General features: G+C 56.0%; 1 protein-coding gene and 1 long non-coding RNA gene across 3 annotated transcripts; one reads left to right on the top strand and one right to left on the bottom strand.

Moving 5' to 3' along the window:
* Positions 1–787: 787 nt before the first annotated feature.
* Positions 788–10,095, bottom strand: COX19 (cytochrome c oxidase assembly factor COX19). Of its 2 annotated transcripts, none has more exons than XM_088016770.1 (3): positions 9,941–10,084; positions 9,312–9,427; positions 788–5,341 (listed from the first exon to the last, which is right to left on the bottom strand). In XM_088016770.1, the coding sequence occupies exons 1-3, from the start codon at positions 10,020–10,022 to the stop codon at positions 5,267–5,269; spliced, it is 273 nt and encodes a 90-aa protein (XP_087872896.1). In that variant the 5' UTR covers positions 10,023–10,084; the 3' UTR covers positions 788–5,266. The 2 variants fall into 2 exon arrangements, with proteins under 2 accessions (XP_087872896.1, XP_087872897.1); XM_088016771.1 differs by lacking the exon at positions 9,312–9,427 and adding an exon at positions 9,428–9,597 and having other exon boundaries at positions 5,271–5,345; positions 9,941–10,095.
* On the top strand, positions 9,469–12,828 carry LOC114199928 (uncharacterized). The gene is made up of 2 exons (XR_003607364.2): positions 9,469–9,647; positions 11,089–12,828. It is a non-coding gene; the product is annotated as an uncharacterized LOC114199928 (long non-coding RNA).
* Positions 12,829–13,750: the final 922 nt, after the last annotated feature.

Here is a 13,750-nt window from a genome sequence, read left to right as displayed (position 1 = left end):
ATGGGGTGTCTGGGTGACAGACATTGGGGACGGTATGTGCTACGGTGAGCGCTGTGAACTGTGCAAGACTGTTGAATCACAGATCTGTACCTCTGAAACCAATAATGCAATATATGTTAAGAAAAAAAAAAAAGAAGAAGATAGCAGGAGGGGAAGAATGAAGGGGGGGAAATCGGAGGGGGAGACGAACCATGAGAGACGATGGACTCTGAAAAACAAACTGAGGGTTCTAGAGGGGAGGGGGTGGGGGGATGGGTTAGCCTGGTGATGGGTATTAGGGAGGGCACGTACTGCATGGAGCACTGGGTGTTATGCACAAACAATGAATCATGGAACACTACATCAAAAACTAATGATGTAATGTATGGTGACTAGCATAACAATAAATATTTAAACAATAAAATCTCTGCTTTCTCGCCCATAAAGAATCTCACTGAAAGACTGAATCCAAACGCCCGGTGGCTGGAATGACAGGCACATAGCTCGTTCTTTCCCAGGAAGGACGGGCATGAAGCTGGCAGTGCAGACAGAAAGCAGTCTTTCTGGACTCCAAAGGGGACACCCGAGCAGACTGCCACACCCCTCCCCCAAAAGGCCCATGAAGCCACCATGAGTGGCACCAGGCCCGCCCCCGGCTGCCCTACGTGCTTTGCAGAACTGTATCTGGACACAAAACCAGTGCGCTTTTCCCAGGAAAAATAAACCAGGCTATTTACGGACAATATAAAATTACAACCACAGGCGTGTAATTTATAGGTGATACAAAATAACAACCGAACACAGCGAGTTCTCAAACTAATGATTTGTTTCTATAAAAATGATACATGCTTGTTATAAAATGCAATCATAAAGAAAAATACATGGAGGAAAGCCACATACATCCAAATGATTCTGTCACTCGGACATGTATCATGACCGTTCACTGCCCGGGATCCCAGACACCTCTCACGTGTACCTAAGATTAGAGAGACGAACACTGGACAGGAACGGAGTCATGACATACATGCAGGGGCTGGCTCTGACCTGATCCTGTTTGTCAAGTACATACCCGTTCTCTATCGTCCGCCAGCAAGAAGCAGCTGCAAAGCAAGTGCCAAAGATTTCAGAAAAATAGGGGCTTTAAACCCAGCCCTGAGAAAATTCGATCCATGACCGGGTTGCTGCAGATAACGAGACAAAGCTCCACAGCCGTGTGAGAGCACGTCTTCTGGGCACGGGCATGGGTGAGCTACTCACCATCCAGCAGCTCGGACCCAAGGCCCAGCCAGGCCCCGTGCTTCCGTGTCCCGCTCACATCACTGCTATAGGGTTCTTTGCAGTGTGGGGCGGTGTGGTCGGCAGAGTCCACATCCGCGTCCCTGGCCAGACCCCGTGAATCTGACTTTCCAGGGGGTGGTCAGGTTAAGGATCTTGGGCTGGCAGGGGACCCTGGATTATCTGGGTGGGCAGTGTCATCAGGAGGGTCCTGGTGAGGAGGCAGGAGCGTCAAGAGTCAGGGAGAAGATGGGACAGCTGAGGACAGAGAGGACGCTCTCCTGGAGGGCGGGCCCCAGGCCAAGGAACGTGAGAGCCTCTAGAAGCCGGAAAGAACAAGAAAACAGACTCTGGCCAGAGCCCCGAAGAAACGCAACCCTGTGGGCCTTATTTATGAGGAAAAAGCATTAATCTGTATTGTTTACACCACTGGGTCTGCGGTGACTTAAGTGAGCACAGGACGCTTCGTGGAGGGGAGAGTCCGTCTTGCTCTTGATGGTGGGACAGCTGGGCAGAGGGAACCCCAGTGCTACACCCCGAGCGCCCCTGGACACTCGTGTGGCTGAGGCCGTGGCCACATCCGGCGTGCCCCACCCCAGGGGTGGGGCCGGAGGGAAGCGGACTGAGGGGCTCATCTTCAGGGAAGGTGGCTGTGGGCCCAGGCCTGACCGTGGAGGCCCAGGTTCCCCGGCCTATCTCCCGCGTGAGAACACTTGGAAAACGTTCTGGAAGTTGTCTTTGGGCGCCTTTGAATACCGCTGCTGGCTTCCTGCAACCAGTGTGCGGGCGCTTTACATGAGCAAGGCCGGAGGACCGGGTGCTCTGGCTCGGACAGGACTTCTGCACCCTACGCACCACGCGGCTGGCAACTCAGATCTGGAAAATCAAAGGCTGCGCCGGGAAGCTGTCCGCGACCTCTCCTCGCACGCTTCCTCCACCACTTGCCGAAACCGTTTGTCTTATCAGCTGCCTCAAAATCCACTGGATGCACCTCAGAATGAGAATTTACTCAACCACGCACACGGAAAGTTCAACCAGTTTAATGCAAAATACTTTTTTCATTTTGAAATAATTTTAGACTCCCAAAAATTTGCAAAAATAGGACAGAGTTCATATGCCCAGCTTCCCCAACCACCACCTTACATAACCACAGAACAAGAATCCAAGCGTCCTGATAACCAGCCTGCACATCGCTGGGCCCCAGCGGCTGCCCGTCACTTGCCGGCCCGGGGCCCGCGTGGCCGTCAGTCTGTCTCCCCGGACCCCAGGCCTCTCGGGCCCCTGACACCTGTGAAGAGCACCGGTCCTCGCCCTGCAGACTGTGTGTAGTCTGGAGTCTGCTCACTGGAGGGAGGTAAGAACACCCCAGGAGGGCGTCAGACGGGGACACGAGCCGTGGGCAGGTCACCCAGCGTGACCACACCGACATCTCTGCTGCACCGCGGGAGGCCCCAGACCAGGCCAACACGGGTTTCGCGTCACACTCGGCCCGAGCCCAGGCCCCCGGTCGGTTCTCGTCGACACCCCCTGTGGCTGTGCTGTGACTGCCACCCCCCCCCCCCGCTATTTCTGCGGGGGACAGACCAGCGCCAGGAGCTGTCTCTCCCCGACCAACTGGGATCCCATTAGTGATACGTGTCAGCGTGGACTCGTGCAGAGTCACTGATTGTGAAGACTGAGCCAATACAATATTCTGTTGCCCAAACTGGCCCAGACGTGGCTCCCCGGGGGGCCTGTGTCCTTCCAACAAGCCCCCATTGTATTTCCGGCAATTCCTTACTTTCTGACACAAAAAGGTCCGGGCTCGGGTTGGATTTCCCACTCTGGCCCGGGCGCCAGCCCGCCCTTCAGGAGCCTGGTTCCAGCCGTTGGGAGCAGCACTCCGGCCTGAGACGGGGCGTGGGCGTGCACCTGCTGTGGGTGTCGCAGCTCAAGGCCCCTGGCTGCCAGAGCTGGCAGGTGCCCAGATGGATGCACGCACAACACCTAAGTCCATCTTTCTGTCCGGCCACCTTATCTGTGATGCAACAGGGACTCCCAAGATCCCGGCTCTTCTCTGCGCTCCCTAGCTCTCTGGTCCTAGAACACTCGTTTTCAGAGCTGGCCAGAGAACAGCACTTGTCTTCTGGTCCCCAGCCCGGTCGGACTCCTGCCTTCCACAGCTGCAGGGCCCGCTCTGCCCCACCCCCACCGCCGCTGCACACTGGGTGCCCCACAGCCGTGTCATTTCTGAGCACGGAGAACGGGAATCCGGCTGAGTCAGAGCTACACGGCACACCGGCGACCATCCTCCTTAGTGTCTGCTTTGTCCTGCCTCAATTTCATGTTTGCACAAACGTGCAGCTACTTCTGGTTCCCTGTCTTCCTTGTTACCGTTACTACAGGTGCTTCCAGAGTCTGCCTTTCTCACGTACGGCACCTGTGGTAGGAGGTCAGCCCGTGTCAGTTCAGATTCCACGCTCCCTGCCACGCAAGCCACAGGTCACTGACAGCTCGCCCGTGTGGCCATCTGGGTCACCTCAGTGTTTTCTAACTACAAACAAGGCCGCATCGACAACCTTGTGCATACATAATTCTGGACAGTTAGCAGACACAAACTAGTTTCATGGCTCAGTTTGGTTTGGTGATAAGAGCGAAAATACTTCACCAACTGGACGATAACGTGAAAGAAGTCTGTAGCACAATGACAGGGTAAGACAGAGACCAAATACTCAACAGTGACAAACCGCAGCGGGAGCAGGAGGTGCTGAGCCACCCGCGTGGTGAACGGGGCAGAGTCGGCACCGCGGACGTGGCACCAGCCGCGGGAGGGACTAACTTCAGGGAGGGTCTAAGCCAAGAGGCATCCACCACGGAAGGACTGAAAACAGAGTGACCTGAAGGCAGAGAACTGGACATGGACATGCCTCTACCACCCACGGCCGAGGAGTGGGCAGTGGTGACTTTCGGGAGCCCAGACGTGGGTCATGGCGGGCTGTCCCCCCCAGGGTCACTGTCTGGGTGGGGATGTGTCCACCGTCTTCCATTAGCCACACTGGGACCAAAGCCAGGTGGCTGGGAGCCAGGGAAGGCAGCGCCGGGCCCAGACCCACACACACGTGGCATTCCGTGCGTGGGCCTGAACCCTGGTCACGTATCGAAGCCGCCCAGAAATCCTGGCTCGGGTCTGAGTACATGTGAGGTTTAAATGACTGCAGGCGATTCCGGTGGTGGCTCTGGCTAACGAGACGCCCCGGGACCGTCACCCTGACACGTGTCAGCCTGAATGTTCTTTCAGAGGGAGATGCTGGGAGACCACGTGTGAGGCAAACTACAAATGTCCTGACACCCGTTTCCCAGTTACGATAAACAGACCCTTGTAATTAAACTGCAACACGGTCTGCACCGGTTACAGAATGAGCCTTTGGTTAAAAGGTACTTGGTGTTCAGACATTACCAGAAAAATATCACTAAGTCCAATAGGTCAAAAGCCAGACGATCTCTCCTTTCCAAGTTCATACTCTATATTTTGTTTAAGAAAAGAAAAAAAACAAAACAGGAAACGAACCAGTGCAAAGCAGCACAACAAGGAAACCGTTCTGCCCGGAACAGTTTCTCCCAGTATCCGTGTCTCTGTGGGAGGCCAAAGCTGAGAGCGCTCAGCGCGCCAGCACCGGGAAGCCACGCACAGCATCACGCCGTGGAGTCACCGTGTCGCCCAGGCCGCGCGTCCCCTGGCCAAGCAGGCATGACTCCACACTCCTACCTCCCGCCCGCCACGGGTCTCCCTACGACCTCTGCCACACGCGACGTAAAGCTAAAACCCAACACTCTTGGGGGAAAATGAGATCTAAAACCAACAATAATTTTTCAAAACAACCTGGGAAACATCAGGATGAGCTGTTTCCGTCAAGGAGGGCATTCCGGAAGCCTCTATGTCACAGCACCTAACTACAAGCTGCCAGTTGACAAGGCTGCACAACAGCTCCACCCTGGAAGACGGGGCAGCGGGCGGTCCTCCTCCCAGTAAGAGTTAGGTTTTTGCCTCTGGTTTTCCACCGATCAAATCGCCAAATCCCAGTTTTTCCAGGGGCTCCTGTGCCATCAGCTGCCTGCGGAAAGGGAAGAAAACGAAGAGCGCCGTCTGCACGGGGCCTGTGCTTTCACTCCCATCCCGCCCAACCAGTGTCCCAGGGGCTGCCTGTGGCCGGGGACTCTGCTGCTCTGGGCCTCCAAGGGCCTCTCTGCGCCCTCCTCCTCCTGCCTGTGACAGCTGCACCCCTGGACCCAAGAGAGACACCCGCCCCCACAACGCAGGGCACAGCCAGAACCCGAAGGAAGCAGGCAGACCCCAGTGAGGCGCCCCGAGGGCCCAGTCTGGAGCAGAGCCCTGGCCTCCAGGTCCCTGTGAAGACGCCCCGGACAAAGTGTGGACAGAACAGGACTTTGTTTGCTACAACTGACCCTGAACAACACAGGGGTTAGGGGCACCGAACACCTGCGTAGTCGAGGATCCGTCTATAATTCCCGACTCCCCCAAAGCTTAAGGACTAACATCCTACTGCTGACCGGAAACCTCAGCTATGACATAAGTATATCCTGATAAAACGTAAGCCAGAGGGAAAAAAAGTGTTATTAAGAAAATCGTAAGGAAGAAACGTATTTCCAGGATTGGACTGCATTTATTGAAAAAGTCTGCCTGTAAGCAGACCCGTGCTGTTCAGTCACCGCATCTGTTAGCTTTACTCGTAACTCAGACACGCCCAGATGCGTGGCGCGTGGGCTCCACGTCCTCTCGGTCCTGCCCCAGGCCCTGCACGGCCCCAAGCCGGCCCGCAGCCACGTCCTGCTCCCACTGCCTTCCTATAACCAGCCGTGAGCCAGCCTCCCGCCGCGTCCATGTAAGTCAGGGCCACGAAGACAGGGATGCCCCGCACAGAGGACCTGCCAAGCTCAGGAGCCTCCCCCATCTGGCCTCCCGCCACCCACGCTCCAGGGAGTCAGGAGGCCTGGGTTTCATTCTGTTTGGTTTTGGGGGGCGGGGGTGGGTCGACCCCAACTCTCAGAGGCATCTGTCCGTCCTGCTTGCCAGGGGGGGAGGGGGGAACAGCGTCCCCGCAGGAACCGCCAGGCTCAGCTGACACACGGCCCGCTATCACATCACACACTGTGTCCCGGCTCCCACCGCTGAGCCCGCGGACCCCCCCACCAAGCCCGGCGGGCCAGTGCAGGCAGCCCGGAGTTCAGCCAGCATGCGGGCCACCGCAGGACGTCCAAGGCACCTGCTCCGATGACCTGCTTTCTGCAGGCTCGCGGGGGTCCAGTGGGAGCAGGCCACACTTCTGCAGAAACACAAAGCCTCACAGGGAGATGCTCTCTATCCAAACCTCACAATGGCTGTCGCTTATCCCTCAGGAAAATGTCCCCAGAACTGCAAAGTTCAGTCAGTACAATTTAATCTAGAAGCAGATTAAATTCTATAGCATGGAACGCACGCACCACTCCTTAAACTCAAATGAGGAAAACAACGATAAATTTTCAACACATCTTGGCAAAAGAGGCCACCTGGCTGACAGTTCTTAAAACTGACTTCTCTGACCACACTGTGATCAGCAGAGCAACGACCCCCAGATGACACCCTCCTTGCTGGAGCCTGTGTCACCCTCCACGGCAGAGGGGAATTCGGGCTACAGGTGAAACACAGCTTCTAACTGGCTGATTCTGAGGTGACGTCACCCAGGACGACTCAACCTCATCACGTGAATCCTGAAAATCAGAGACAGATGGGAGGCACGGAAGGGTCGAAGAGATACACCATCGCCAGCTTTGAGAAGGCAAAGGGCCACGAACCAAGGAGCACGGGCGCCTCTAGAAGCTGGAGAAGGCAGGGAGCAATTCTGCCCTGGAGCCTCCAGAAGGAAAGCAGCCTGTCCACGCCCTGACTGAGCCCCGTGACACCCGTGTCAGACTTCCTGCCACAGAAGGGCAGGTGGGCTGGCAGCACACCAACACAGGGCGAGCGGTGCTCCTCCCGACATGCCACGGCAGGACGGACCTGCGTGTTTAGCGGCACAAAGAAGGAATAAGGAGGAAAAAACCAGAAGCCAAATAAGACATGGTTCAACATATCCTTTCTACAAATCTGTTAATCTTCATAAAATCAAGCTCCTTGGCAAGGTCCTAAAAACAACAAATACAACATTCAACAAGTTCTAAAGCCAAAAGAATTTCAATGCCTTCCTTCAGCATAAGGGAAGAGACCATCCCATTTCCAGTCCAGTATTTTAGGAACTGAGCCAGCATTGAGTGAATGATTTAGGGCAACCGGATTTCCGGGAGGCCTGGCCTTCACACCAACCCATGCTCCGGGATGCGGCTGCGTGGCCCGATGCCCGCCCCATGGCACGGGGACCCAAGTGAAATGATTACAGAGCCTTGATATCACGGATCATAGGTGTATTTGCTGTTTTCTCTGCCAACAAAGCAATCCCAAACAGCTTCTCCTGTGAGAAAAATGTGGCCCACACCTACAGCACACATACTTCCCCATCTGGCTACAGCGGCCCACGGCCTCAAGAGGCAACTTTAAAAACTTGTTGTGGTCCAGTTTTTTACAAAGATGCATACAGAGGCACAAACCAGTATGTCATGTCTGGGATTTCAGCACAAAAGGGAAAGGGAAGAAAAGAGGTTTGTAAAAAGCAGGAGGAGCAAATACGCAAAATCTAGCTACTGAATCCAGGTGGTCGTGGATTTTCATTAAAAACCATCCAAAAGTCTATGGCCAAAATCACTGACCAAGTCAGAAACACACACAGGCACCCTTTAAATTTATCTTAACTTCGCCTGACCAGCTAGCGAAGCCACTTAAAATAATAGAACCCACAGAGTGGCCAGCTGCATCCGTTGGCCCCCATCGACCTCAGCAGGCCTCGGGGAGGCCGGTCTCCAGAAGCTGTGCTGAGCAAGGCACGGCCACACGGAGAGCACGCAGCTCACTCCTAGGGTCAAATGGGGAGAAAGGACAGGGCCCTTCTGCTGGTCCTTCACCAGGCAAGCCAGGAGCCTCTCTGGGGACACAGGCAGCCCAACTCTGGAACAACTGCGGAACAACTCCCGGCAGGAGCAGCTACCTGTGTGGGCTGGGTACTCTGGCCTGCACAGGGTGATTGACCCAAGCTTCAGAGGGGCGGGTGAGCCTGAACAACTCCGGAGACAGAGTGAGGGCCTCACCTGACGGCCCCACTCCCAAAAGGGCCCATCCCCAAGGTCCCACATGTCTACAAATAGCCCTGAACACGCCTGTGGGCCTGAGAAACACAAGAGATTTTGCCCCGAGGGAAATAAGACGAGTTTGTTATGGGAAAATGGAAACGGGGCTCCAACTGGATTGGTTTATGTCAACCCATCTTCAGACAAAGCCATCTGAAGACTGGATTCCTTAATGAGCTAATGAAGGGCGCAAAATGCACAAATACAAGTTCCCACCCCCACTATATAACTATCTGCCTTTCCCCATTAAGGACTAGAAGAGTTCTTAAGTAAAATCTCAACGGATCATAGTTAGGAACATTTGCTTTATTTAAAAGCGAGCTCTAGTAAATTCTGGTCAAGACAAAACAAATCCTTTGTCTTTCATCATTTCTGAAATGGCCTATTGTCTCTCCTGTCACATTTCAAGCACAGCTGAGTCGACATGGGACAAAACAACATTTTTATGCTCTGAGAACGTGAAAGAAAGAAACCGTGTACCCACAAGCTTCAAATCTTTTGGCTCAGTCAGCATTTTCATGATGTACGGGTCTGAAACCTTAATGACAGGTCAGCAGCTCCCAAATATGGAAAGAAAATACTCTGAGGAATGCAGTCGTATATGAGGCTGTCACTCACGGGAAGGTCCCCGTGACTGCGACACAACTTCTAGTGCCATTTAATCTGCCTCAATTCTAGGGGCAAAAGCAATTACGCAGCTGTGAAAGGCAGAAGTCTCAACGAGCCACGCTGCAACGAGCTCTTGGGGAAAGAACGCTTCTGGGGAGCGGAGGAAGGTTCGAGAAGTCAGAGATGTTAGCCGGTACTTGCCTCTCCATCCTGCATTCTAAATAGGCTTTTGATTCCTTTCTGCACAAAGCGTTTTCAAACTTACTGTCGCGGAGACACTTCATGAATTTCTCTTTGAAGCTTTTACATTCACCTAGAACGAGAAGGAAAACAGCATTTCCTCTTCAAGCGGAAACAGGACACGCTCGCACAGCCGCCTGACGAGCAGCACGACTCCTTTCAAAACTCGCTTCCTCCGCACGCACGCGCTGGGAGGCGAGCACCTGGCCACCGGGGAGCTCACGTGGGACTGTCTGACCTTCGCTGCGGGGTGGGAACATTTCACAGGAAACCGTGGGTTAGGACAACAGTCGGTAAGTCCACTCTCGGAGCCCTGGCTTCCACAGGGGCTCACCCCAAACCCAGACCCGCGCCACAAACCTGCGGGGCTCCGCAGCGCGTTCCAGGCGTGCGCGCGTCCCCGGCTACCAGCCTGCAGGCCCGGGCGCGGCGGGTCCCCCACACGCCCCGCTCCCGCCGGCCGCTCCGCGCCGGGCCGTGCCGCCGGGCCTCGGTTTCCCCACCTGCACCGCGGAGCCGTGCGGCGCCACTGGACACTCAGGACCCGGGGCCCGGCGCGGGAGCCCAGCGGCTGCCCGCCGCTCACCGAAGTGATCCAGCGGGAAGCTGCCCTTCTCCGGGGGCCGCGGCTGGAAGCTCTTGGACCCAAAATTCATGGCGGTCGACATCTCGGCGAGCCCCGAACTGCCACGCGCGCCCTACGCAGGGCGGCGGGCCGAGCGCCGAGGGGGCCCAGCGAGAGCGCGGAGCACGTCGAGCGGCGGGCGGCCACGGGCGTCAGGCCCCGCCCCTGCCGCGCGGGCCCCGCCCCCGCACCACAGGTCCCGCCCCTACGCCGCCGGACCCCGCCCCCGCCTCGAAGGCCCCACCCCTTACTGACCGGGCCCCTCCCCGCCACCGGGACCAGTCCCCTGGCCGCAGAGGCTCCGCCCCCCTGCCCGGGCCCCGCCCCAGCTGGGCTCTGGAAGAGGCCCTGAGCCGGGCTGCTCCGCCCAGTCCTTGCCAGTCTCCTCCAGTCTGACCCTCACAGCAACCCAGTGGCAGAGGCCAGCCGTCATCTCCTTATGATGAGGAAACGGAAGTCCAGAGAGGCTCAGCAGTTTGCCCAAAGACACACAGCTTCAGGCCACAGGAAGCCCAAGAGCAGGTGCACTGGCAGGGTCAGGCAGGCTGTGCGGCACCTCTGCATCCCCAGGTGTCTGCGGGGCTTACCTGCGGGGGAGGAAGGAGTGAGGGCCGACACAACATAGCGTCACACCCCGGGCAGCTCCAGCGACAGAAGTGTGATTGCTGTCGGCTCTGGAGGCCAGAGGTCTGAGACAGACGTGTGGCGGGGCTGCCTCCTCCCGGAGGCTCTGGGGAGACCCCACCGCAGGCCGCGCGCGAGCCGCGGGTGGTCGCCGGCAGTCTTGGGGCTCCTTGGCTCGTGCGCACACCCCGTCTCCGCCCTCACCCTCCCGTGGGGTCCTCCCCGTGTGTCTGTGTCCAGATGTCCTCTGCGTACAAGGATGCCAGCCACACTGGGTGGGCGCACCCTAACGACTTCATCCTAATTACATCTGCTATGACCCTATTTCCACAAAAGGTCCCCTGCTAAGGTTTGGGGTATGGGTAGGTGTCCAACCTATGAATTCGCAGGGGGCGGGGGATGCAGCTCAACCTGTAAGGAACTGAAACAGCGACGTGGACAGTTACGGCTCTGGTGGTCACTTATTGTTACTCTCGTTCTTATAGCAGCGAGAACAACAGTGAAAGGGCTCGGTGGAGACCCCAGCTCTCCCACACAGAGCCTCCCCCCCAGCCCTGTACCCGGGGCAACCAGCCCTCGTCCCCAAACCGGGCCTCTGGATTTCATCGCGAGGGAGGAAGTGGATCACTGCCCTCCCAGTGCCCCTGCGCTCTGTGATTCTGCCAGGAGCTCCAACCTGCATCTGGGCATCCATCCCGTCCGTGTGCCTACCATGTGCCAGGCCCTAGACATAAGCAGATTGGGGCCTCAGCAACAGGGCTCACCAGCTACCCCCTCCCCCCAGTCCCTGACATGATCCAGCACCATGCCTCCTTTTAATGTCAGGACTAGGAGCAGTTCGGGCAACTCAGGGGCTTTGCAGAGAAGTGCCCTGCCAACAAGCCCTCACAGCCCCCACCTCAGGGCCTGCCCCCTCCTCAAGGCCTCTGGAAGGCATCCAGCTCCCCACTCACTGGCTCCCCAGCACGCCTGCCCCTCCTCAGTGTGCACCAGGGGATCTGTGTGCCTGGGGTTGCATTCAGCAGTGTGTCCAGGGCCGGCAGAGCCAGCCCTGAATGCCACTGGGGCCTGTTGGGGGTCCACAGGGAAAGCCCATCGCAGCCGTTGAGGCCTTGATCAGCCTGGTATTCTGGGCCCACTAAAAACTACAAAAGGAAAATTGCACCTTGATCTTGTCACATAATGACCGTTTCATGCGGCTAGAACCAGGGGCCACGCACTGGGTTATTCATTAATATGTTTCCAGGGCAGTGAACAAAAGACGCTTTTATTGCCCAGCAAATAGCACTTTTCCACTTGACTAGATCACACCACTCAGCAGTAAAGAGGACAGCCCTGCCCCCCAAGGTTGCCTGCAGCCTCTCCATCCAGCAGCCCTGAGGAACCAATGAAGCATTGGAGGCCCAGTGACCCCGAGGTGACAGCCAGCTTTTAATTGACACGTCTGTACCTGGCAGATGATTATTGCTTTATACGAGACGTTTGGCTGGGAGGGAGGGAAGGGATTTTCATCTGCGGCGCACAGATAAAGAAGTGGGGGAAGAAACTGATGCTTCTGGAATCCCTCTTCCGCGCTAGGCTGTTTGTCGTGGGGCCCCTGGAACAGTGCCGGACATACAGCGGACATTCAGTTAGTAGTATCTGAAGGATGAACCTGGTTAGGCAGATGTTCTTATCCCTCACCTCACATGTAGAGAAACACAGAGGTCAAGTCTCGTCCGAGGTGACGCAGCCAGTGTCCGAGCCACGCGGCGCCGTGTAACAAACATCCCCAGCTCAGCGGCATAAAATAGAGATCATCGGCTTTGCCAAGAACTTGCAGTGTGGGCTGGCCTTGTTGGAGACGTCCTGCCTGGCATCAGCCGGGGACGCTCAACCTCAGACCGAGACACTCCCCCTTTAAGACGGCCCCTGGATCGACACTTGCCTGAAACTAGATATAGCAGATCTCTCCACTTTAATACAGTCTGCTGCAAAAGTGTATTTTTCAAAGGGATGAAAACACCGTTCTCAGAGAAATATAAACTGCACATGTGTTAGTTTCATTTAACGCATGGATGAAGGGGTTTGTCTGGATGGCAAAGCTGGTTCTGAGAAGGGCGCCCTAGCCCTGATATATCCACATCTGGTCAGAGGAAAAGAAAGGGTGCCGGAGTCGGATTGCTAAGCTGGACCTACAACAGGTTAATAGCTCACGGGGCAATAAACCATAACCTTCGGGATTATCCTTTCTGCCAGACAGAAGTGATTTGCATTTTACAGGAAAATCAATCACTTGTAGCTTTTCTGTTTCCTAACCTGTGAATGTCTAGCTCGGGGGCACCTGGGCCTGGCCAATAATAAACGGTAAGTCAAATACAGCGACTCCCTGGGAGGGTCGAATGATGCTCAGGCAGACTGGCTGGACCGGGGCTTCGAGGATACAATGAAGGGACACAGTGTCACCCATTTGCCTTATTCCTGAGTATGGGGAAACTTTCCTGAACATTGCTTATATGAGACTGAGGCTGCCCATAGCAAAGCTCCAAAAACTTAACCATCAGAAACGTATTCTCTCCCAGTTCTGGAGGCCACGAGGCTGAACCCGAGGTGTGCAGAGCCACACTCCTTCGGAGGGCACTCGGGGAGGGTCCTTCCCGCCTCGTCCAGCTCCTGGTGGCCTCATGTTCGTTGCTTGGGGCCACACCCTCCATCCTGGCTTTTCCAGAGTCACCTGAATTTCTCTATGTCTGTGTCCTATACTCTTCTGTCTCTTATAAGGACACCCGTCACTGGACTTAGGGCCACCCTAATCCCAATCTAAACTTGATTACGTCTGCAAATACTCTTATTTCCAAATAAGGGCCCATTCTAATGTTCTAGGGAGACATGAATTGTTTGGGGGGGAGGCCACTCCACCCCCTTTGGGTTATTTTCCCCCTTTAAAGAGTTCCAGCTGGCCCAGAAAAGTCGGGTTGCCGTAGGTGGTTGGAGCCCAGGAGGTGTGGGCAGGGCCCCAACGCTTAGAGTCTTGAGCTTGAAAGTTGATCATCATGCTGAGAAAATCGGCAAGCTGGCCTTGACGGGAGGGGTGGGCAGAGAGGAGAGGGGGCAGAGTGGAGCCCAGCAGCCCCCCACCCAGCATTGGCTTGGGGGGTGGGGAGCCGG

The sequence above is a fragment of the Eumetopias jubatus genome, unplaced genomic scaffold (assembly GCF_037043125.1).
Source record: "Eumetopias jubatus isolate StellerSeaLion01/CBP00866 unplaced genomic scaffold, mEumJub1_p1.0 scaffold_12, whole genome shotgun sequence".
NCBI classification, from domain to species: Eukaryota; Metazoa; Chordata; class Mammalia; order Carnivora; family Otariidae; genus Eumetopias; species Eumetopias jubatus.
This window is presented reverse-complemented; position numbering and strand designations above follow the sequence as displayed.